The sequence below is a fragment of the Dendropsophus ebraccatus genome, chromosome 8 (assembly GCF_027789765.1).
Source record: "Dendropsophus ebraccatus isolate aDenEbr1 chromosome 8, aDenEbr1.pat, whole genome shotgun sequence".
Taxonomy (NCBI): Eukaryota; Metazoa; Chordata; class Amphibia; order Anura; family Hylidae; genus Dendropsophus; species Dendropsophus ebraccatus.
The window spans coordinates 89647211-89668487 of NC_091461.1; the positions used below are offsets into that span (position 1 = coordinate 89647211).

Genomic DNA, 21277 nt, shown 5'->3' on the forward strand with positions numbered 1-21277 from the left:
GAAAGGAATGAATTAAAAGAGAGCAGAGTAATCCATTAATGGCAGCACTAAAGGGAATACGCGCTCTGTTATTAAACAGCAAGGTGCTAGAGAGCACTTTGATTAATCTAGAATCCTCTCTGCCTGTAATGATGACCATTGCTCTTTAATGTAACGTACAGTATCTTAAAAGCATGTTACCGCTATGACACAAATCCTATACTGTGTGAGACTGGGATTACGTAAGAATACCAGTAACATGCAGATTAACTCCTTTTGTTACCAGTGACGTACAGTACACAGTTCTCCAATATCCTGGAACTGCAGTCAGTTCATTCCATATGTATGCTGTTTATCTGTTATATATATTATACTATATAAAAATAATAATAATGTATATTAAACATATAGTTTATTATATAATAATTTTGTGGAGCTGCAATATGATTAATATTCTAAGAGGCACAGAAGAATGAGAATAATTCTATTACTTATTATTTCCGCAGTGTCTTGGCATTGGGCACGGATACCAGGCGTCCTCCAGCGATTAGGGTTTACATATTTTGTATTGGCATTCATGCACACCTTCTTCAGCAAACCAAACCTAGAGGAGGCGGAGGTAAATTAAAGACTTATGTATAAAGAGAGAGACTTATAGGATTAATAGAAGTGGATGGGGGGAAATCTTTAACAAACACCACTCATATATCTCTATTCTATCTGACACTGTCCACTCAGCAGCCCATGTGTAAGACTAGAAAACACCCTGTTGATAAGAGGATTAATAAAGGCCTTTTTACATGGGCCGATTATCAGGCAAATAAGGGCAAATAGGGGTTCCTAGAATTGCTCCCTTCTGATGTTTACTTCATGTAAAATGCCCAGCAGTCAGACAACAAACAAGCAAAGGGCGGCACGTTGGCCTGTATAAACAGCTGATGTGCGGCCAACTATAATGAATTTATTGCACCACATGAACAATTCAAGGATCGTTCATGCAGCCTGGCTGCACGATTGACTGGGCCTTGTGAAGGCTCAGCAAACAAATGCCGATCTCTGAGATCAGTGCTTAACTGCTTCAGTTACGCATCACCCTGTGTACAAGGGCCCTAGTACCTATAATTATACATTTCCAGAAGAAAAGAGTTCTTCAGTGTCCCAGCATTGTAACTTCTTGTGAATTACTTACTGATTAACTAGTAAGCTATTGAGCTACAGACAGCAATTCTGCACTGCATACAACCTGTCTTAAAGGGGATCCCTTGCCTAGGGCAATGCTGTGTGCTTTTGCCTCACTTTACCTCTTCAACCCACCCCTCTTAACTTATAACTTGGCAAGGGATAGTTATATTACCGGCATTTCCCCAAAACATCTGCCATTTCACCACCGTTAACTCATTAGGGAGTCTAGAACCCAGTAGTTCCCTCTCAAAACAATAAACTGCCACAGCTGCCACAACAATAATAAAAGTCCTTGCCACCAAAATTTCCCTCTCCCTAAAAACCCAGCAAAATAAAGGGCAGGTGGGCAGGAGATTCCTCCAGCCTGCAAAGGTACAGAACCCCCAAACCTTCCCCCTTGAGCATCACTTAAATACCTAGTCCCCCCTCACCTCTTACATCCCCATCTCACATCCATCTCCTCCTGAACCCTAATGCAAGCCCCCTTAAACTCCTACCAAATCCTTAACCCTTTCATCCCCTAGAGACAGATAAAGCCCTTGTAGCCAAGGCCCAGTCAGGCCTCCCATTAGGGGCTTTACTCCTTTTGTACAGCCTAACTTTTCATGGAATCAGGCCTGCTGTTGGACTGATCCACTGCTGGTGGATAGAGTTATGATAGAAAAACAGTAAGGAGAAGAGAAGCAGTTGCTGACCATCGCTGTAAGTACAGTAGCAGGCAAAGTCCTCTAAAGTCCAGCCGGAACACATTGATGCCCTGCAGACATGATCACTGTATCATAGAATCGCTCTCGGTAGCACTCTAAGTTACTAGTGTTTCCCGATATGTCCAGACACTGGGGCATTTAAGAGTACAATTAAAAGTGACCATAAATGTGCAAACTATTTAATAAAGATTCATTACAAAATTTAATAACTTTTTATTTAACACCATTATTTTTCTTTGGAGTACCCCTTAAATGTGTGGATGTGGAGAGGCTGGATATATGCCTCTAATATAGGATATAACCTGATAATAACCAGACATGATAAGTTCGATTAACCAAAGTCGAGATTTCCTTTTAATCAGACCGGTTTCCTTAATGGAGACTTGATGGAGACTTTTAAACTATATATCAGCAATTGGAGAATCGATTCACTGTGTTAGAAAACATGTGGGGATGTGTTACCTTTAAAATGAAAAGTGCAAATCTCAGGATTTCCTGTCTTTAATCCTTCAAGCAGTAATGCTGGGATGTGCAAAACACTGTGTAATTGCTTGTTGCACAGAATGCCTGTTGTTCAAAACAAGGAGAAATGATCCTGCTGACCAGCATGAAAGAGAAAAGGCTTTAAATATTGATGTTGTAGCAAAGTCTCCCTGAAGTGGCCCAAAGTGCTTGTCTGACGATATATATCCTCTTGTCTGTACAGAGCCATCAGCGGAGTGCTGCCGTAAGGGATATTGTCATGTACTGGCCAGAGTGGATCATCATTGCAGCTCTAGAGACTCTCTCGCTGTGTTTAACATTCCTTCTACCTGTGCCTGGGTGTCCCACGTAAGATGCATCAATCACTATAAGGATAACACGTCTACTTATGAGAGTGTTGTGGTGTAAATTACACAGACTCCTAACGCTAAAACGTTAATGCTCCAGCCCTACAAATGCTTATAAAGTGATTTCAATGCCTAGAAAATAAAACATTTGCCTAGATCCTACTTTGAGAGTGACTCAGCTATCTTCAAAAATAAGAGCACACATAAGTGGAGTAAAGAAGCAGGACATGCAAAGTTGGCCAGCTTTTCTATAGCTCTTTAGATTAGGAGTGTGTCCTTATGTGGCTCCATGCCTGTGCTTGATTCCTATTTAGCAGCATAGGCAGAGGAACTAACAGAAATTCCCTGGGAAAAAAAAAATGAGTGAAGGTGCTGTGCAAATAAATAAAAACATACTCACCTGCCCAGATCTCTCACCATTGCTGGTCTTCACTATGGCACCAGGAGCTGTGTTTCCTGTGCTGTCTCCCCTACATCATCAGCTGCCTACTAAGGTCATGACCCCACCACAGCCTCCCAGGTTCAGTGTAATAGATCTGATAAGTCAGAGGACAGATCTTATACAGAGCTAATAAAGTGCTAGTAGTATTCAGGGGTGTGGGCAGGAGGGTTTGCTATGGTGGGAGGGGAAACCTTTTCTAGTGAAGCCCCCTTGCTGCCACACACTAGTAATAAACCTCTTTGTGTTCAATTACAGCAATGATATGCCCATTGGAGTAGAGATGAGCGAACCGGGTTTGGGTTCGAGTCCATCCGAACCCGAACCTTCGGCATTTGATTAGCGGGGGATGCTGAACTTGGATAAAGCTCTAAGGTTGTCTGGAAAACATGGATACAGCCAATGACTATATCCATGTTTTCCACATAGCCTTAGGGCTTTATCCAACTTCAGCAGCCACCGCTAATAAAATGCCGAAAGTTCGGGTTCGGATCGACTCGAGCATGCTTGAGGTTCGCTCATCTCTACATTGGAGCATCTCCCCCACATTAATAGAGCTATATACACTACCGTTCAAAAGTTTGGGGTCACATTGAAATGTCCTTATTTTTGAAGGAAAAGCACTGTACTTTTCAATGAAGATAACGTTAAACTAGTCCTACTTTAAACAAATACACTCTATACATTGCTAATGTGGTAAATGACTATTCTAGCTGCAAATGTCTGGTTTTTGGTGCAATATCTACAAAGGGTGTATAGAGGCCCATTTCCAGCAACTATCACTCCAGTGTTCTAAATGTGTTTGCTCATTGGCTCAGAAGGCTAATTGATGATTAGAAAACCCTTGTGCAATCATGTTCACACATCTGAAAACAGTCTAGCTTGTTACAGAAGCTACAAAACTGACCTTCCTTTGAGCAGATTGTGTTTCTGGAGCATCACATTTGTGAGGTCAATTAAACGCTCAAAATGGCCAGAAAAAGAGAATTTTCATCTGAAACTCAAGTCTATTCTTGTTCTTAGAAATGAAGGCTATTCCATGCGAGAAATTGCTAAGAAATTGAAGATTTCCTACAACGGTGTGTACTACTCCCTTCAGAGGACAGCACAAGCAGGCTCTAACCAGAGTAGAAAAAGAAGTGGGAGGCCGCGTTGCACAACTAAGCAAGAAGATAAGCACATTAGAGTCTCTAGTTTGAGAAACAGATGCCTCACAGGTCCCCAACTTGCATCTTCATTAAATAGTACCCGCAAAACACCAGTGTCAACATCTACAGTGAAGAAGCGGCTGCGGGATTTTGGGCTTCAGGGCAGAGTGGCAAAGAAAAAGCCATATCTGAGACTGGCCAATAAAAGAAAAAGATTAAGATGGGCAAAAGAACACAGACATTGGACAGAAGAAGACTGGAAAAAAGTGTTGTGGACGGATGAATCCAAGTTTGAGGTGTTTGGATCACAAAGAAGAACGTTTGTGAGACGCAGAACAAATGAAAAGATGCTGGAAGAATACCTGATGCCATCTGTTAAGCATGGTGGAGATAATGTGATGGTCTGGGGTTGCTTTGGTGCTGGTAAGGTGGGAGATTTGTACAGGGTAAAAGGGATTCTGAATAAGGAAGGCTATCACTCAATTTTGCAACACCATACCATACCCAGTGGACAGCGCTTGATTGGAGCCAATTTCATCTTACAACAGGACAATGACCCTAAACACACCTTCAAATTGTGCAAGAACTATTTACAGCAGAAGCAGCAGCTGGTATTCTATCGGTAATGGCCAGCGCAGTCACCAGATCTGAACCCCATTGAGCTGTTGTGGGAGCAGCTTGACCGTATGGTACGCCAGAAGTGCCCATCCAACCAATCCAACTTATGGGAACTGCTTCTAAAAGCATGGGGTGCAATTTCTCCAGCTTACCTGAACAGATTAATAGCTAGAATGCCAAAGGTGTGCAATGCTGTAATTGCTGCAAAAGGAGGATTCTTTGACGAAAGCAAAGTGTGATGTAAGAACAATGTTATTTCAAATACAAATCATTATTTCTAACCTTGTCAATGTCTTGACTTTATTTTCTATTCATTTCACAACGTATGGTGGTGAATAAGTGTGACTTTTCATGGAAAACACAAAATTGTTTGGGTGACCCCAAACTTTTGAACGGTAGTGTATATACTCATCTAACCCTGTTCCCATGATGAACAACTGGGTTCCCTTCTTGCAGCTGGCAGCTTGGTGAATGAAGCCTGATAACGTCCTTGGTGTTCTCTTACTTAGGCCAGAAAACTAATGCAGCCTTGGCTTAGAAAAACAAATGGCGGAGCAGTGGCTTCACCAATAGTTTTTAACTTTATCCACATCCTGACAATGTGGATATTGTTGAATTTAGCACTTGCCCTGAGATCTGGGACATGTGCCCTTTGCTTTCTGCCCAGTTGCAACCCCTGTGACCCTGATTGTCATGCCATTCCCAGCAGCAACCAGAATACTTGCCCTCTTTCCAAGTAAAAAGCTCTACTTTCTTATAAGCGCAGATCCTAGGTATTATTAGGGTAAGTGTATAGAATTATAGAGATTTCTCTGCATAATTAAGCAGATTTGACTTTCAGGAGTTTATAAGCAGTGTGGCAGGAGAGGACAAGGAGATACATGACAAACAATTCTATTGCAGTCTGTACAATTACCATGGCCAAGGATATGACTATTCTTTTGCTGGACTCTTAGCTCCACTCTAGGTTTGATTTATAGAGCAGTCCAGCGTTTTCTAAAACCTGGCATCCTGTAGGAGGAGAGGGGAAATGAATCACAATTACCAACTGGGCCATGGTGAGCGGTGGCAGCGGCCGTGGGAATGCAGGACTGTGGGACACCATCAGAAAAGGCCTGCCCCGGCTGCTGAACTTGCGCTCAGCCAATGAGTGACTGGAGTGGCGTCCCACCCCAGCTGTCCTTCAGCTGGGTCATGACATGGACACCCTAGAGATTCTGGAGCCCAGCAGGGGTCCAGCCACTCACTGAGGGCACAAGGAGAGGTACGTTAGTAATTGTGATCAATTTCCCCCCACCCCCTGCAGGATGCCGAGTTTTAGACAACACCAGACTTTTCCTTTAAGGGGTACATTTAAAAGGCTCCGCCTCTTGTGCTCGCCAGGAAGAAGGTGCCAATTCACCCCTCCTCGCGGCAAGACGGGGAAGAGGTATGGCCTCCTCCTGCACCTGATTTATTATGATTTAAGCTAGGCGTAAATAATGGCAGAGATCTACACCTACTCAGGAGCAGGTGTAGATTTCTGCGTTCACCGTACGGCAGGCACAGGTCAGGCTGGATTCACTAAGAGACGGGTGCCTGTCTTCATAAATGTCCCCATAAATGGGTATTTTTATCTGGGATATTTATGGAATATGCTGTTTAAAGCTAAACCAAAATCCATTAACAAACATAAAAAATAAACATACATGCTATAAAAATGGCAAGTCTGGAAATATTGTATATAGCTATTAAAGTTCAGTTTATTCCTTTAGAGGTTACCTGGGTCCTGGTGGAATTGGAGACTTTGGTTTGTACCCAAACTGCACAGGAGGAGCTGCAGGATACATTGATAAGTGGCTATTCGGACAAAATCATATCTACAATCATCCAACTTGCAAGGTAATTGTATAATGTCTTATTGAGATATAGAGTTTAACCTGATAATAAAATGTAAGGATTTATGTGTGGTGCTAGAACCATGGTGTAGATCATTTTACATGTATTATAAACATTCACATAGAGAAACTGAGTAAAAAATTTTAATAAAGAACTATGGGCAATTTTTTTTTACACCATAATAATAAAAATAATGAATACAAAGGTGTCCATAGCCTTTAAGCTCCAAGGTGCTAATGTGGCTGAGTCTTGCTGGTTAGAACTTGCTGTACGGTCTAAGATAATACAACAAGAATTAACAGCTAAGGACTGTCAGCAACACAGACTGTCCCTGCTTTCTTGTGGGATCATAAATAACTCACCCAATTAATTTGCATGACCTCATCTATGATGCTGCAATGTATTTTTCCTTCTGTTGACTGAATGAATAATGTAAGATGCTGACCTGTTATGTGGCATATGTGAGCGGTGAACACAAACATTTCTAATGATGATTTTTATTGGAAGGGTATTCATGCAAATCTGTTAATCCTATCACGGTCAAGAAATGTATTAAAGATGTCATTGCTTTCCAGATGCAATTAGGATTGATGCAATACATGGTTTTTATTGACTAGATGAGATAATGTTAGGCTTCTGATAGATGATTTTCATTTTAACACTTATTTGCATAAATGGCCTATAAACTTCCTAGATTCACAGATCCCTGTTTTCTGTTTTGTTGGTTCATTTTTTCTGACTGGTAAAATTCAATTTGGATCCAGATAAATTTATTTCCTTTGAATGATTGCCGTTTATTCATTTAAATTTTATTTTCTAATACAGAAAAGTAGAACATAACCAGAGGAAATATTCCTCCATCCAATCCCCTTTAATGACTGCTGGAAAGATGAAGAAACAAGACAGCACATTTATTTTTATATTTTAATGGATTGCGTATAAGGGATATGGACACCTTTAGGCTATGTTCAGACGCTGTAAAAGACCGACCATTCTGTGACCCGTTTCAGAAAAGATCATCCCGGGCGGTACTGCCATACCGGCCGGATGATCTTTAGCACCGCTGAGTTCTTATGTGGGCCACACGCTCCATAGTGTGCACTGACAGGGTTTTCTGCGGCCGCTATTCATTTAATTAACGACTGCAGAAAAATGACATGTCAGTTTCTTGCGGCGCCGCTAGGGATCACAGCCGGAGTGTATACTATGGGTATACACTCCGGCCGGGATTCTCTCAGCCTGCAGCACAACGTAAGTTCCGTGCTAATTGCTGATCAGTGATCCAGCCTGTATGAGTTGGCCATCCCATCCCTATTAACTACTTGAGCTGATGTGTAACCCCTTCCACCTCCCTACTTACATAGTTAATGGGTACCTGTCAATTAGAAAACCCTTTGACATATCACAGGTACATGTCAAAAGTTTTGTTTGGTCAGGCCTGCTGAGCCCCCCATGATCAATGGAAAGAGCAGAGAGAAGCAAGTGGTAACGTGCCCTACTGTTAATGATCCTGATCCAGCTTCCCGTACAGTTATCATGGAGCTGCTGGATGAAGATCACTGCAAGCCAGGGACTGAAATGTCCCACTATGTTCATCTCCCAGCTTGTTCTCCTGATCGGTGAGGGTGCAGCAGTGAGACCCTGACCAATCAGAAGTTTTGACATGTCCCTGTGGCTGGCTGGAAGCAAATGGAAAGGTGAACTTTTGAGCTCTGTTTGCATGCTGTGGTGATTTGTAGTGTTTGGTCTAGCAGTAGTCTGATTGCCTGACCACTAGGTTGCTCTCCTTATGGGTGCTTGTGTTGTAGAAGTAGTGGTCCCCACCTAGTGTTACTCTTATATGGTTAGGAACCTACAAGAATAAGGTGAGAAAAATGCTTTTTCCACCCTTCTAAACTCATCATTTGCAAAGCATCTAAAAGTCAGTTATGTGCAATGAGATAGACTGTAAGCATCAGTAACAAGCTGTCCCATAGAAATCTATAGAGAAGGGAGGGGGCAGAGGAGTAAATTGAAGAGTAAGCTGTGTGTGTAGGAGACATCATGGCAGCTAGTCTCCACCCACTAGCTCCGGAATGAATGGAAATTAGATATGGAGCCTGTAGATTGGGAAACTAGTTAAAAATACTATATAAAAGTTTTTCCACATTCAGGTTTTTATGTGATATTGAAGCCAAGCGGTAAACGGTTTTAAAGGGAACCTGTCATAACTTTCATGCTGCTCGAATCATGGGTCTTAAGGGCAAGACAAGGCAGCTTCTTTCATGCCCCATCAGCATTTATTAATGGATCTCTAACTGGGTATAGACCAAAGGAATCCAACAGCACTTCCAGGATAAATTCAATGTGCAAGTTTATGTAATCAATTCCAACTGAATGTGCAGCACAGCAAAAACAAGCTTGTCAATTCTGTTGGAATTGATGGAATAAGTACTTGCATGTTGAATTTATCCTCGAAGTGCTCTTGGATTCCTTTGGCATAGACAGTCAGATCTTAGGTCAGGATCCTCCAGTTGGCACCTACCTTTCTGACAAGCAGTGCTGCACACATTCCTGTTGCTTTAACTGGGTATAGGGATAGAGCTCTCAATCAAAGCAAACGGGGCAGGCAGAAGCTGCCAGGGATTGCCCTGATGACCCATGGTTTGAGCAGCATAAAAGTCATGACGGTTCCCTTTAAAGAGAGGTCTCTGCGTATCCTTTATGCATGTCCTCTATGAACTCTTTCTGGCCTTGGCTTTAAAAAATGGCTTTTAAATTTTTTTTTAGAGATGCCATCACAGTGCCACTCTTGGGTTCAGTAACTGGTATTATAGCTCAGCTGCAGTTTCCCCCCATTTACCAAATACTAAAGTGACCTCTCATTAGAGTTTTGTTTTAAATAAGACTAACTTTAGGAAATGGTCTCTTCTGGTTAATTACCTTTGCATTAGCTTTGCATATGCTGGTGAATAATTTATACATTAATATCTTTTATGAGTCTAAAACCATTTTCATGGCATTCAGTAAATAATAGCAGTAATTCTAATTTTTGGAGGAAGGCAATGAATGAGTGGCATAAATCATGGGCTACTTTACTTACCTTTCCAATTAAACCTCTTTCACGCTTAAATCCTTACGGCAGCTGAATTAATGGCTTTGAAACATCCGGTTTACAATGCTGCGCTGTCCAGCGTTGGCTGTCCGGCATTGTTATTTCCTCTCTAATAGATGAGATGTTGCTAATTGCTTGTCTTAATGATTGTACATGGTCAGACTATAAACAAAGGGAGAAAAGTCTTTGTTTACCTCTATAAATGATTCATGGACTGCTCTGCATTAGCAATATCACTTGCTGGGATGTTTATCACCTCTGGATGAGATCTGCTAACATGTCTTCTATATGTAAATCTCATGAAATGACTTTCTCTAGTGGCTGAGATGGGGCATCTTGTGAAGCCATCCGACTTAAGACCCTATTCCATAGAACGATAATCGTCCCGTGGAATATCGTCCCATGTTGAAAGACAAACGACTCATACAGTAACCATCTGCTGCTGTCACCCTGCGGAATAGGAGGGGCGGCAGCAGAGCGCTGCTGTATGCTATGAGCTGCCCGGACGATCTAGCGATCACCCGGGCAGCCCCCCCCCCCCCCCCGCAGCTCCCCGCTCCCCCCCCCCAACTCACCTGCTCGCTGCTGCAGTGTGTAATAGCGGCGGCAGTGAGCGGGGAATGAGGAGCTCCTCATATCCGCCCCGTGGAATAGGGGCTTTAATACTTTTGTTACATTCCAGCAGAGAGTTTGAGAAGATACTTTCGTAACATTCAAAAACTTACTGAGAAAATGTAACTTTGCTTCTTTCTCTTGACATAGACTTTCCGCTTTTCCTGTCTGCCAGGTTTCACTCACATGTCTATGATACTATAAATAAAATCTACCCCCTCCCCCCACTATATTATAATGCATTCATATAGATTGTATTTTGTTTTAAATACCAATATTGCTCTAAAAATGTGGTTTTAACAGTACTCTAGGCTGTACATATTACGATTTGAGCTATGTAAAATGCTGCGGAATAAGTTGGTGCTATATAAATAAAGGAATTATTAGTATTGTTATTAGGATTAACTACACCATCACAAGCTCACCCAGTGTACTATGGGGGAGATTTAGCAAAGGGTGTAAAATTTAGACTGGTGCAAACTGGGTCCAGCAACTAATCACAGCTCCTCTATCATGTTACCAGAGCTGGAAGCTGAGCTGTAATTGGTTGCTGTGGGCAGATTGCACCAGGCTAAATTTTACACCCTTTGATAAGTCTCCCCATATGTGTAAAAAGAGCTTCCTTTTTATAGGCATAGACCTCAGCAGGTAAATATGTCGATTTTTTACTTAACGATGGCTTGACTTTCCTAGGTATTCCATAATTAGGGATGGAGACTTCACCACTGTCTGAGATACCAATGAGTTGGGTTGTGACTGTTCTTCTCTCTGCCACAGTCTTCTCTGCATTAAAGGGGTTGTCTACAGAGCAGAATATGGCTGATGGCGTATGCTCCCTGGTGCTTGATTACTTTCTTCTCATGTTTTGGAAGGTATTCTCGAGGTGGGTGTATATCCCAATCATTATATAGCTATTGGACATCACGCGCAGGCATGGTTTCACCACCACACAATGATCAGGATATACTCCCGGCCCCTCAAATCTAGGAAGGTATGCTTCTAAGAAGTAGGAAGAGAGGAAGTGAGCACCCGGGAGCAGAAGGCATCAGCCGTATTCGGCTTCCCAACTCCTTTAGCATACCTCATATAATCTTTAAACTAATCTTTAAATTAGTAATTGGAATTATACAAACAATGGGGGAATTTATCAAGACTCACATACAAATACATTTTCTAGGCATCTGCAATATATTTGTGTATTTTTATTCTAGGAGCTGTATAAAACCACTCAACCATTTGACCCTGAAGGAATACTTGGCACTATTAACTCGGTGGTGATGGCATTTTTTGGACTGCAGGTAAAGATCTACAGACTTTTCCAGAATACAGAAACTCAGATAAAGTAATGGTATTTAAGTGAATATGCCTCCAATAAGGGCAGTATATTATAGGGGCAGATCTGATCTAATATTAGCCCAAATAACACAAAATCATGATGGTTGTCAATTGTTTCAGTTGGGTAATAGAGAATCCTAGTTATGAGTCCACTGTATTTATGGGGGGGAGTGCTTCTCCTTTGTCTCCTCATCTCCTCTTGCTGATCTTAATAGTGATTGATGGCCTGCTGTGTGTCTGTCTGTCCTTAGTCTATACTGTACCAAAACCATTTAGCATTTTGGACTTGTGCACCAATGCAGACACGGTTTTTACCTTATTTTCTGCTTTAGGGCCCTATTCCACAGTAACGATAATCGGCCGATTCGGCCGATTATCGTTCGGTGGAATAGAGAGAACGATCAGCCGATGATCATGTCATCAGCTGATCGTTCATTTAGGGCCAGACCTAAAATCATCGTTCCCCCACCGCACATCGCTACGGTTGAATAACGGGGCGACCGACGATTTGAGAAGAAGCAGTAGCATCATACATTACCTGCAGGGCTTCTCCTCCGCTCCGTCTTCCTCCCCGGGTCCCGCGCCATCTAGCTTTGGAATGGCCTGTCAGCTGACGGAGTGCTCAGCCAATCACAGGCGGGGACTGCCATGGCCTGTGATTGGCTGAGTGGCCTGTCAGCTGACAGGCCATTCTGAAGCTAGAGCGCACGTGACCGGGGGAAGAAGATGGAGCGCAGGAGAAGCCCTGCAGGTAATGTATTGCTGCAAGGGCTGCAAGGACATCGGTAACGATGTCCCTGCAGCCCTTGCTCAACGATCATTGGGCCGTGGAATAGGCCCAGTAAACAAGCGGCGATCTAGCAGATCACTGCTCGTTTACATCGTTGATCGGGCCCTCCTCGGCCCGTGGAATAGTACCCTTATCCAGGTCCAAGAAAAGATTAAATAACATTTGTACAACATGATAGTGTTACATTGTAATAGTAATGTCAGTGAATGTAGATAAAATAACAGGCTATATTAGCATTTTTATGATATTGTCAGAGAATCTGAAATCCTTAAATAATCCAGTATAGATGGGCTCTGGCTTACCCTTGTCAGATGTCTTACAGCTGGGAGAAACACACACACACACAGTCAGCTATAATAGAAGGAAATCTTGTCATAAAGAACGTGTCACTTTATCGTATACCATAGAGTAAGCATTACAATCAATGTATAATCTTGTACATGACAGTTATCTAGGTGAAAAGTGTAATCCATCCCTTAGTAGGGAATTAATACAATACTGACATTTTGTTGATTTCCTTGTAATATTCAAAATACTGGGAACATAGATTTATAGCAGAATTATAGTGTTCTTGGTACTTTCTTGCTTCCTTCTTTCTCATGCTGACTCCCACTATCCTACTTTATGTCTAAAGCTTGATATGGAGAGCAAGCGAATGCGGACCTGTCAGGTCAGCACTCACTTGCTCTTGGCTCTCCCGCCCGCTGCCGGCGCCAGCAGCAAGCAAGGCGGAGTGGGAAAGAGCCTGGGGGAGGTGCTGGGAGGCTGCCCGGGTGATTGTCAGATCGTCTGGGCAGCCCATAGGAAACAGCGGCGATCTGCTGCAACTGCTCCTATTGCGCAGAGCGATGGCAGCAGATCATTAACAGGCTGAACATTGGCGTTTTAGCCTATTGAAAGACATTGTGCATGTCGGCTGATCGTTGTCTTCTATTACACAAAGCAGTTATTGCCCGTAACGGTCGGTATCGGCTTTGTGTAATAAGGCCTTAAGGTGAGATGGGAGGAGCTGACAACTGCACATAGCAATTTTAGATTTCACCATATCACTTGCAGTATCCAGCAGGATATTTCCCAACTCTCATTCCTTTTCCCACTGTTTCCATCTGCAAACCAGTAATAGGGCCTCTCAGCTTTATATGAAATCTAGAGTCATGTTTCCCTCTTAGATGGTAGATTACCAGTTTCCAACTTAAGTAAATACACTATGATATACCACCGCATGGGTAATTCCTGCACAAACTGGGATAACAGTCAAAGTGATATCACAGCTAAAAGCCAAGGACCACTGTGATTTCATGGAACAGCAATAAAAACAGCACCATACTACACAGAAGCAGAAAGTATAGTACTCATAGTGATTTTTTACAGTGGAGTCAGAGGAAAGTTTTAGAGAACAGAATGATGGCTCAGTATGGGAATAATGCACAAAGAAATAAAGAACATTGAACACAGGGATAATAATGAAAGCATTATAAGAGATAGAAGGAAAGTGCACACAGTATTCATTATCACAAAAGCAAATATACCATCAGGATATTGTAAATTTTTTCTCAGTACCTTATTGGTGCCAGCGTGGGGATCCTGTCGGTGTGGTCTTTTTTTCAAAATGCTGCCTGGTTCCTGCTTGCTTGTTGTGCACCAGCCTGGTTCTATACACTGGAGGTGGACCTGGCACCCCCAGTGTAACAATATCCCCTCCCCTTGGTGATGCGGCCCTGTTGGGATAAAGGCGCACTAGAGGCATGGGGCAAACCACCAGTACATAGAGCCAGTCCGATGCACAACAAGAAAACCCCACGGAGCACCGGAAATGGGCAGTGCAACCGGGATCCTCGCACTGGCACTGATGAGGTACTAAAAAAAAATGGAGGAATGACAAACAGTACTTTTACATACTGAAGTCAAAGGGTTATTGTACACATCAAAGTCACAGGACAGGATTGATAAACATAGTGATGTCCCGGTGAAAACTAAGGACCACAGTGATGTCACATGTTGCAATGACATTTTAATAGAAGAAAAAAAAGGAACAAAGGAATTTGGACCGCAGAGAGAATATCTGGAATTGTGTCTGTAGCCTGCAGGGTATAGTCCTGTATACTCACAAACTAGTATTACTGCATGAATTGTATATCTCTTCTTTTGACCAGGTTGATCATGTGCACAATAACATGAACTATGGATCATTCATCTTAATTAAAGTGTTCACAATCCATTCACAAGCTAGTGCACGTGACTGCTGGGAACTCAGCAGACAGCAGCTCATGAATAATGTGATTTAGTGCTTTGGGATGACATGTATAGGCTACAAATAAAGAGGATTTGCATGTGATAGATGAGATATGTAGGCAGTAGAGATGAGCGCAGGCTATGGCTGTATGCATGTATTCCAGGACTCCCTAGGGCTGCATCCAACATCTTCAGCCACTGGTATAAAAATGCTGAACGATCAGACTGGAGCATGCTGCTCAAGTTGCGCTCATCTCTAGTAGGTAGGAATATGGTATTATTTTATTATTAGTATTATTGTTATTTATTTATAAAGCACCCTTAATTCCAGAGCGCTATACAAGTGATAGGGTTAAAGGAGGAACAATACAAGTTCATAACACATTACATGAAGGCAAATGGCAGACTGGTACAAGGGGTACATGTTAATGAATGGCTTTATTGGAAATTTCTTACTAGGGTCGTATGAGATAAAGGAAACATGGCTTCTTTCTTCTAAAAACAGGACCACTTAAAAAGGGTTGGCTGCAGGACCACACATGTAGCTCTTTATGGGAGAAAGCAGCCATGTTTTTTGATCAAATAACCACTTATAGTAAACTTGTAACCTTTTCTGACCTGTCACCTTTAGCACATACTTATATTCTCTATTAAATAACAGTTCTGAGGCATCTTTTTATAGCTGTGTTGTGCTGTTCCTCTGTTATTTTTACTAGAAATATGTGACTTAGGGTTCTTTTTCATGACCCAATGTTCGGTCATCCTTAGCCGCGAAGGAGTGCTGATCTGCGGACAGCCGCCAAGTTACACTTATTGGCTGGTCAATGGCGTTTCTAGGAATGCTCATTGCTGATAATCGGCCAATGTAAAAGGGCCTTTAAATTGTCGGCTTGGCCAATCAAAGCTAAAAAAAAAGTGCCAGACAGTGTAGGGACATGTCCCGAACTGGTAACACCTGTAGTATCCTAGTACCTGTCTTTCAGCTATCATCCATCAACAGTTGTGTGGCTGTGAACCACCTGTGTCTAACCTGTATTGGGTACTGTAAAGGCCCCTTTACACTGAAAAATTATCGGCCTTACTTGGCTGATTACCGACCGGTCAGGCCGATTAATCGCTAAGAGTAATAACACATGTTAAAAGATCAGCGGCAGTCTGCAGCGTGCTGCTTTGTGTAATAGGAGCAGATGTAGCAGACCACCGCTGACTTCAATGGGCAGCCCAAACGATCTAAAAATCATTTTGGCAGCCTCTACTCCCGTTCATCACTTGCTGTCTGTGAATGTAATAGCAGAGGCAGTGAATGCGGAACAAGAGGGAAGTGAGAATTGAGGTGACAAATTGGCACTCATTTCCCCGATGCATTGGGCTGTGTATAAAGTTTTAAGTTTACTTGTGAAACTATCTTCGCATAACATTGCATTCATTGCATGCACTGAGGTGAAACAGTAGTGAGTTCATATTTGCATATACCTTGTAAGGATGAATGATGTCTTAATTCCATTATTTTCTCTAGCTAAGCTTTCTGTGCAGAATTCTTTAGAACACCTGAGGGAGGCATCCCTAGTATAAAACTCATTTCAAGTAGGGTTGGACCCTGGTGCTAGTCTGGCTAAGGCCAGCAGTGTGTATAAATATATCCGACTGGCTTTTGCCAGAGTCGCAAGTCTCCCAGCTTATGCTTTTGCTAAGTAAACCAGCTAGCTTATTTAGTTAGAGACTCTGTACCGACAATCTGACCCCCCAAAACCGTTTGACACAGGGCTGCCAGTTTAAAAGTTGTTTTTAGGTCGATAACTGCATGACCTGCCAAACGGACCCCAGGACAGATCTTGGATTAAAAGCAGCTATCCGAAGGTACAAGTGGTTTGGGGGGGGGGGGGGGGGGGGGGCGCGATTGTGGGTACAGAGTCACTTTAACCTGTTCCTAGTGGAAAGTGTTCCTCCTAGGATCAGAGAGGGTCAAGCCAAGACAGAAAGAAATTAAATAAATACCTAAGTTGAATTTCCTCCATGTAGAAGAATCAGCCTCCTCGGTACCTCTGAACCCAATCCAGTCTAACCTGCTTTAAGCAAGTGACTGTCTTGTTCCAGTCCATACCATGAGCAGGGCCGCTTTAACCAGAGGGCACATGGTGCACGTGCACCGGGCCCACTGGTTAAAGGGCCCCCCCCCGAGCAGGCCAGCCGTTGCTATGTGCGACCAGTGCGGTCGCACAGGGCTCCGGCCACCAGCCTGTCAGGGGGAGCGCTATGGATGGGTAATCTACTTACCCCTCCATGGCGCCCCCTGCAGGGCCCCCCCGTCCGCCGCTGCCCCCGCCCGCTGCGGCTGCGGCGCTTCCGCGCTGCAGCAGCAGCGACACTGACAGAGAGAGAGCCATTGGCTCCCTCCCTGTCAGTCACTCACTCTTGTGGCCGCACTTCCTGCGGTCACAAGAGGCCGCACTCTCCCTCTAGCGCCCGACGTCACTGGAGCGTCGGCGCGAGGGTGAGGGGAGTGCAGCCTCTTGTGACCGCAGGAAGTGCGGCCACAGGAGGGAAGAGAAGAGGAACGCGAGGACCCGGGTGAGTAACAGTGTTTGTTTTTTTCAATGTTATATAGCAGGGGGGGCTATATACTATGGGGGGGCACAGGGGGCTATATACTATGGGGGAGCACAGGGGAGCTATATACTATGGGGGGGCACAGGGGGCTATATACTATGGGGGAGAACAGGGGGCTATATACTATGGGGGAGAACGGGGGCTATATACTATTGGGGAGCACAGTGGGGCTATATACTATGGGGGAGAACGGGGGCTATATACTATTGGGGAGCACAGGGGGGCTATATACTATGGGGGAGCACAGGGGGGCTATATACTATGGGGGAGCACAGGGGAGCTATATACTATGGGGGAGCTATATACTATCAGGGAGCACAGGGGGGCTATATACTATGGGGGAGAACGGGGGCTATATACTATTGGGGAGCACAGGGGGCTATATACTATGGGGGAGAACGGGGGCTATATACTATTGGGGAGCACAGGGGGCTATATACTATGGGGGAGAACGGGGGCTATATACTATTGGGGAGCACAGGGGGCTATATACTATGGGGGAGCACAGGGGAGCTATATACTATGGGGGAGCACAGGGGAGCTATATACTATGGGGGAGCACAGGGGGCTATACACTATGGGGGAGCACAGGGGAGCTATATACTATTGGGGAGCACAGGGGAGCTATATACTATTGGGAAGCACAGGGGGCTATATACTATTGGGGAGCACAGGGGAGCTATATACTATGGGGGAGCACAGGGGGCTATATACTATGGGGGAGCACAGGGGGCTATATACTATGGGGGAGCACAGGGGGCTATATACTATGGGGGAGCACAGGGGGCTATATACTATGGGGGAGCACAGGGGAGCTATATACTATGGGGGAGCACAGGGGGCTATACACTATGGGGGAGAACGGGGGCTATATACTATTGGGGAGCACAGGGGGCTATATACTATGGGGGAGCACAGGGGGCTATATACTATGGGGGAGCACAGGGGAGCTATATACTATGGGGGAGCACAGGGGGCTATACACTATGGGGGAGCACAGGGGAGCTATATACTATTGGGGAGCACAGGGGAGCTATATACTATTGGGAAGCACAGGGGGCTATATACTATTGGGGAGCACAGGGGAGCTATATACTATGGGGGAGCACAGGGGAGCTATATACTTTGGGGGAGCACAGGGGGCTATATACTATGGGGGAGCACAGGGGAGCTATATACTATGGGGGAGCACAGGGGGCTATACACTATGGGGGAGAACGGGGGCTATATACTATTGGGGAGCACAGGGGGCTATATACTATGGGGGAGCACAGGGGGCTATATACTATGGGGGAGCACAGGGGAGCTATATACTATGGGGGAGCACAGGGGGCTATACACTATGGGGGAGCACAGGGGAGCTATATACTATTGGGGAGCACAGGGGAGCTATATACTATTGGGAAGCACAGGGGGCTATATACTATTGGGGAGCACAGGGGAGCTATATACTATGGGGGAGCACAGGGGAGCTATATACTTTGGGGGAGCACAGGGGGCTATATACTATGGGGGAGCACAGGGGAGCTATATACTATGGGGGAGCACAGGGGAGCTATATACTATGGGGAGCACAGGGGGCTATATACTACTGGGGAGCACAGGGGGCTATATACTATGGGGGAGCACAGGGGGCTATATACTATGGGGGAGCACAGGGGGTTATATACTATTGGGGAGCACAGGTTAGCTATATACTATTGGGGAGCACAGGGGCTATATACTATTGGGGAGCACAGGGGAGCTATATACTATTGGGGAGCACAGGGGTCTATATACTATGGGGGAGAGCACAGGGGGCTATATATTATGGAGAGCACAGGGGGGCTATATACTATTGAGGGGGAGCACAGGGGGGCTATATACTATTGGGGGAGAGCACAGGGGGGGCTATATACTATTGTGGGAGAGCACAGGGGGGCTATATACTATTGGGGGAGAGCACAGGGGGCTATATACTATTGTGGGAGAGCACAGGGGGGCTATATACTATTGTGGGAGAGCACAGGGGGGCTATATACTATTGGGGGAGAGCACAGGGGGGCTATATACTATTGTGGGTGAGCACAGGGGGCTATATACTACTGGGGAGAGTGCACAGGGGGGCTATATACTAATGGGGGAGCGCACAGGAGGGCTGTATATAACTGGAGGAGCACATGAGGGTCTATATACTACAGGGACACCTTAAAACTATGGAGGCACAGAGGGGTGTAACTATGTAGGAGTACAGAGGGGTGTAACTACTGTATAGGGGTACAAGGGACCTAACTACTGTATGTGTTGGAGCCTAAAATATTTGTCTGGCAGATTCTGGAGAGAAGATTCACAGCCAGGGGAAGACTTCAAGGTGGCCCAGGCTGGATGGAGAGAAAAAGAAAAGGTGACAGACTCTGATCGGAGAAGACGCCTCCGGTGAGTCACTGGATGTAACTTCACTCTGTTATAGGCTTGTACTGATAGGGGTCATGGTATGGCGGTATTATGTAATGGTATCAATGGTGATATCTTTCTGTTTTGTTTAGTGCAGTTTTTATGTAATATGTAATCACTGAATGGTGGAAATAGTGTTATAAGGTAACTACTGTATGTATTGGGGCTCTTGATACAGTGTGGGGGCAAATTCAGTACATTATACAATGTGCAGAAAGGTAAGGGGGGGCCCACTCTTGAGGGCTGTGCACTGGGCCCACCAATGTATTAAAACGGCCCTGACCATGAGGATAAAAGTCTTCAAGTCTTAGGCTTCTAGAAGAGTTTTATCTTTGACAGAGGTGAATAACATGAACAAGGGTCCCTCTGCATACACTAATCTGGTGCTGGATAGCTGGCACGTCATCGTAGGTTTTCTGCATACGTCCGTCCACGCTCAGTAGAGTACAAGCTAGCTGAACTGTGTGCATCATGTGTGTATCCAGTACCTTCACTGGCAACTCAGTAAAACTTACTCCAAATGCCTTAGAGAGTTTCTTTACAGGGTACCTAATACTTGGACCTGGAACCATCGCATGTTCTCATCCCAGGATTTCTGTATTCTTGGTAAAAAAAAATAAAAAAATAAAATAAAAAGGTGCTGTCAAAAACAAATGCTGATGTACACTGGGGCATGCTGTACTTTCAATAGACCCACTGAGATTAAAGAACCAACATAGTCAACTATAGATAATGTTTGGTGTATTTTCTGAACATATACACTCACCGGCCACTTTATTAGGTACACCTGTCCAACTGCACGTTACCACTTAATTTCTAATCAGCCAATCACATGGCAGCAACTCAGTGCATTTAGGCATGTAGACATGGTCAAGACAATCTCCTGCAGTTCAAACCGAGCATCAGTATGGGGAAGAAAGGTGATTTGAGGGCCTTTGAACGTGGCATGGTTGTTGGTGCCAGAAGGGCTGGTCTGAGTATTTCAGAAACTGCTGATCTACTGGGATTTTCACGCACAACCATCTCTAGGGTTTACAGAGAATGGTCCGAAATAGAAAAAACATCCAGTGAGCGGCAGCTCTGTGGGCAGAAATGCCTTGTTGATGCCAGAGGTCAGAGGAAAATGGGCAGACTGGTTCGAGCTGATAGAAAGGCAACAGTGACTCAAATAGCCAACCGTTACAACCAAGGTAGGCAGAAGAGCTTCTCTGAACGCACAGTACCTCCAACTTTGAGGCAGATGGGCTACAGCAGCAGAAGACCACACCGGGGGCCACTCCTTTCAGCTAAGAACAGGAAACTGAGGCTACAATTTGCACAAGCTCATCGAAATTGGACAGTAGAAGATTGGAAAAACGTTGCCTGGTCTGATGAGTCTCGATTTCTGCTGCGA

The 21277-nt window shown here is 44.3% G+C and overlaps 1 protein-coding gene across 3 annotated transcripts in view; it reads left to right on the plus strand.

Annotated features, from left to right (window-relative positions):
* Window positions 1–21277, plus strand: part of LOC138798719 (heparan-alpha-glucosaminide N-acetyltransferase-like) — a 222682-nt gene that overhangs the window by 102432 nt on the left and 98973 nt on the right. For all 3 annotated transcript variants that reach the window (XM_069979277.1, XM_069979278.1, XM_069979279.1), the window contains 4 exons: window positions 486–598; window positions 2575–2699; window positions 6658–6784; window positions 11699–11785. In XM_069979277.1, coding sequence (XP_069835378.1) covers window positions 486–598; window positions 2575–2699; window positions 6658–6784; window positions 11699–11785 — 452 coding nt within the window. The remainder of the gene's footprint in view (window positions 1–485; window positions 599–2574; window positions 2700–6657; window positions 6785–11698; window positions 11786–21277) is intronic.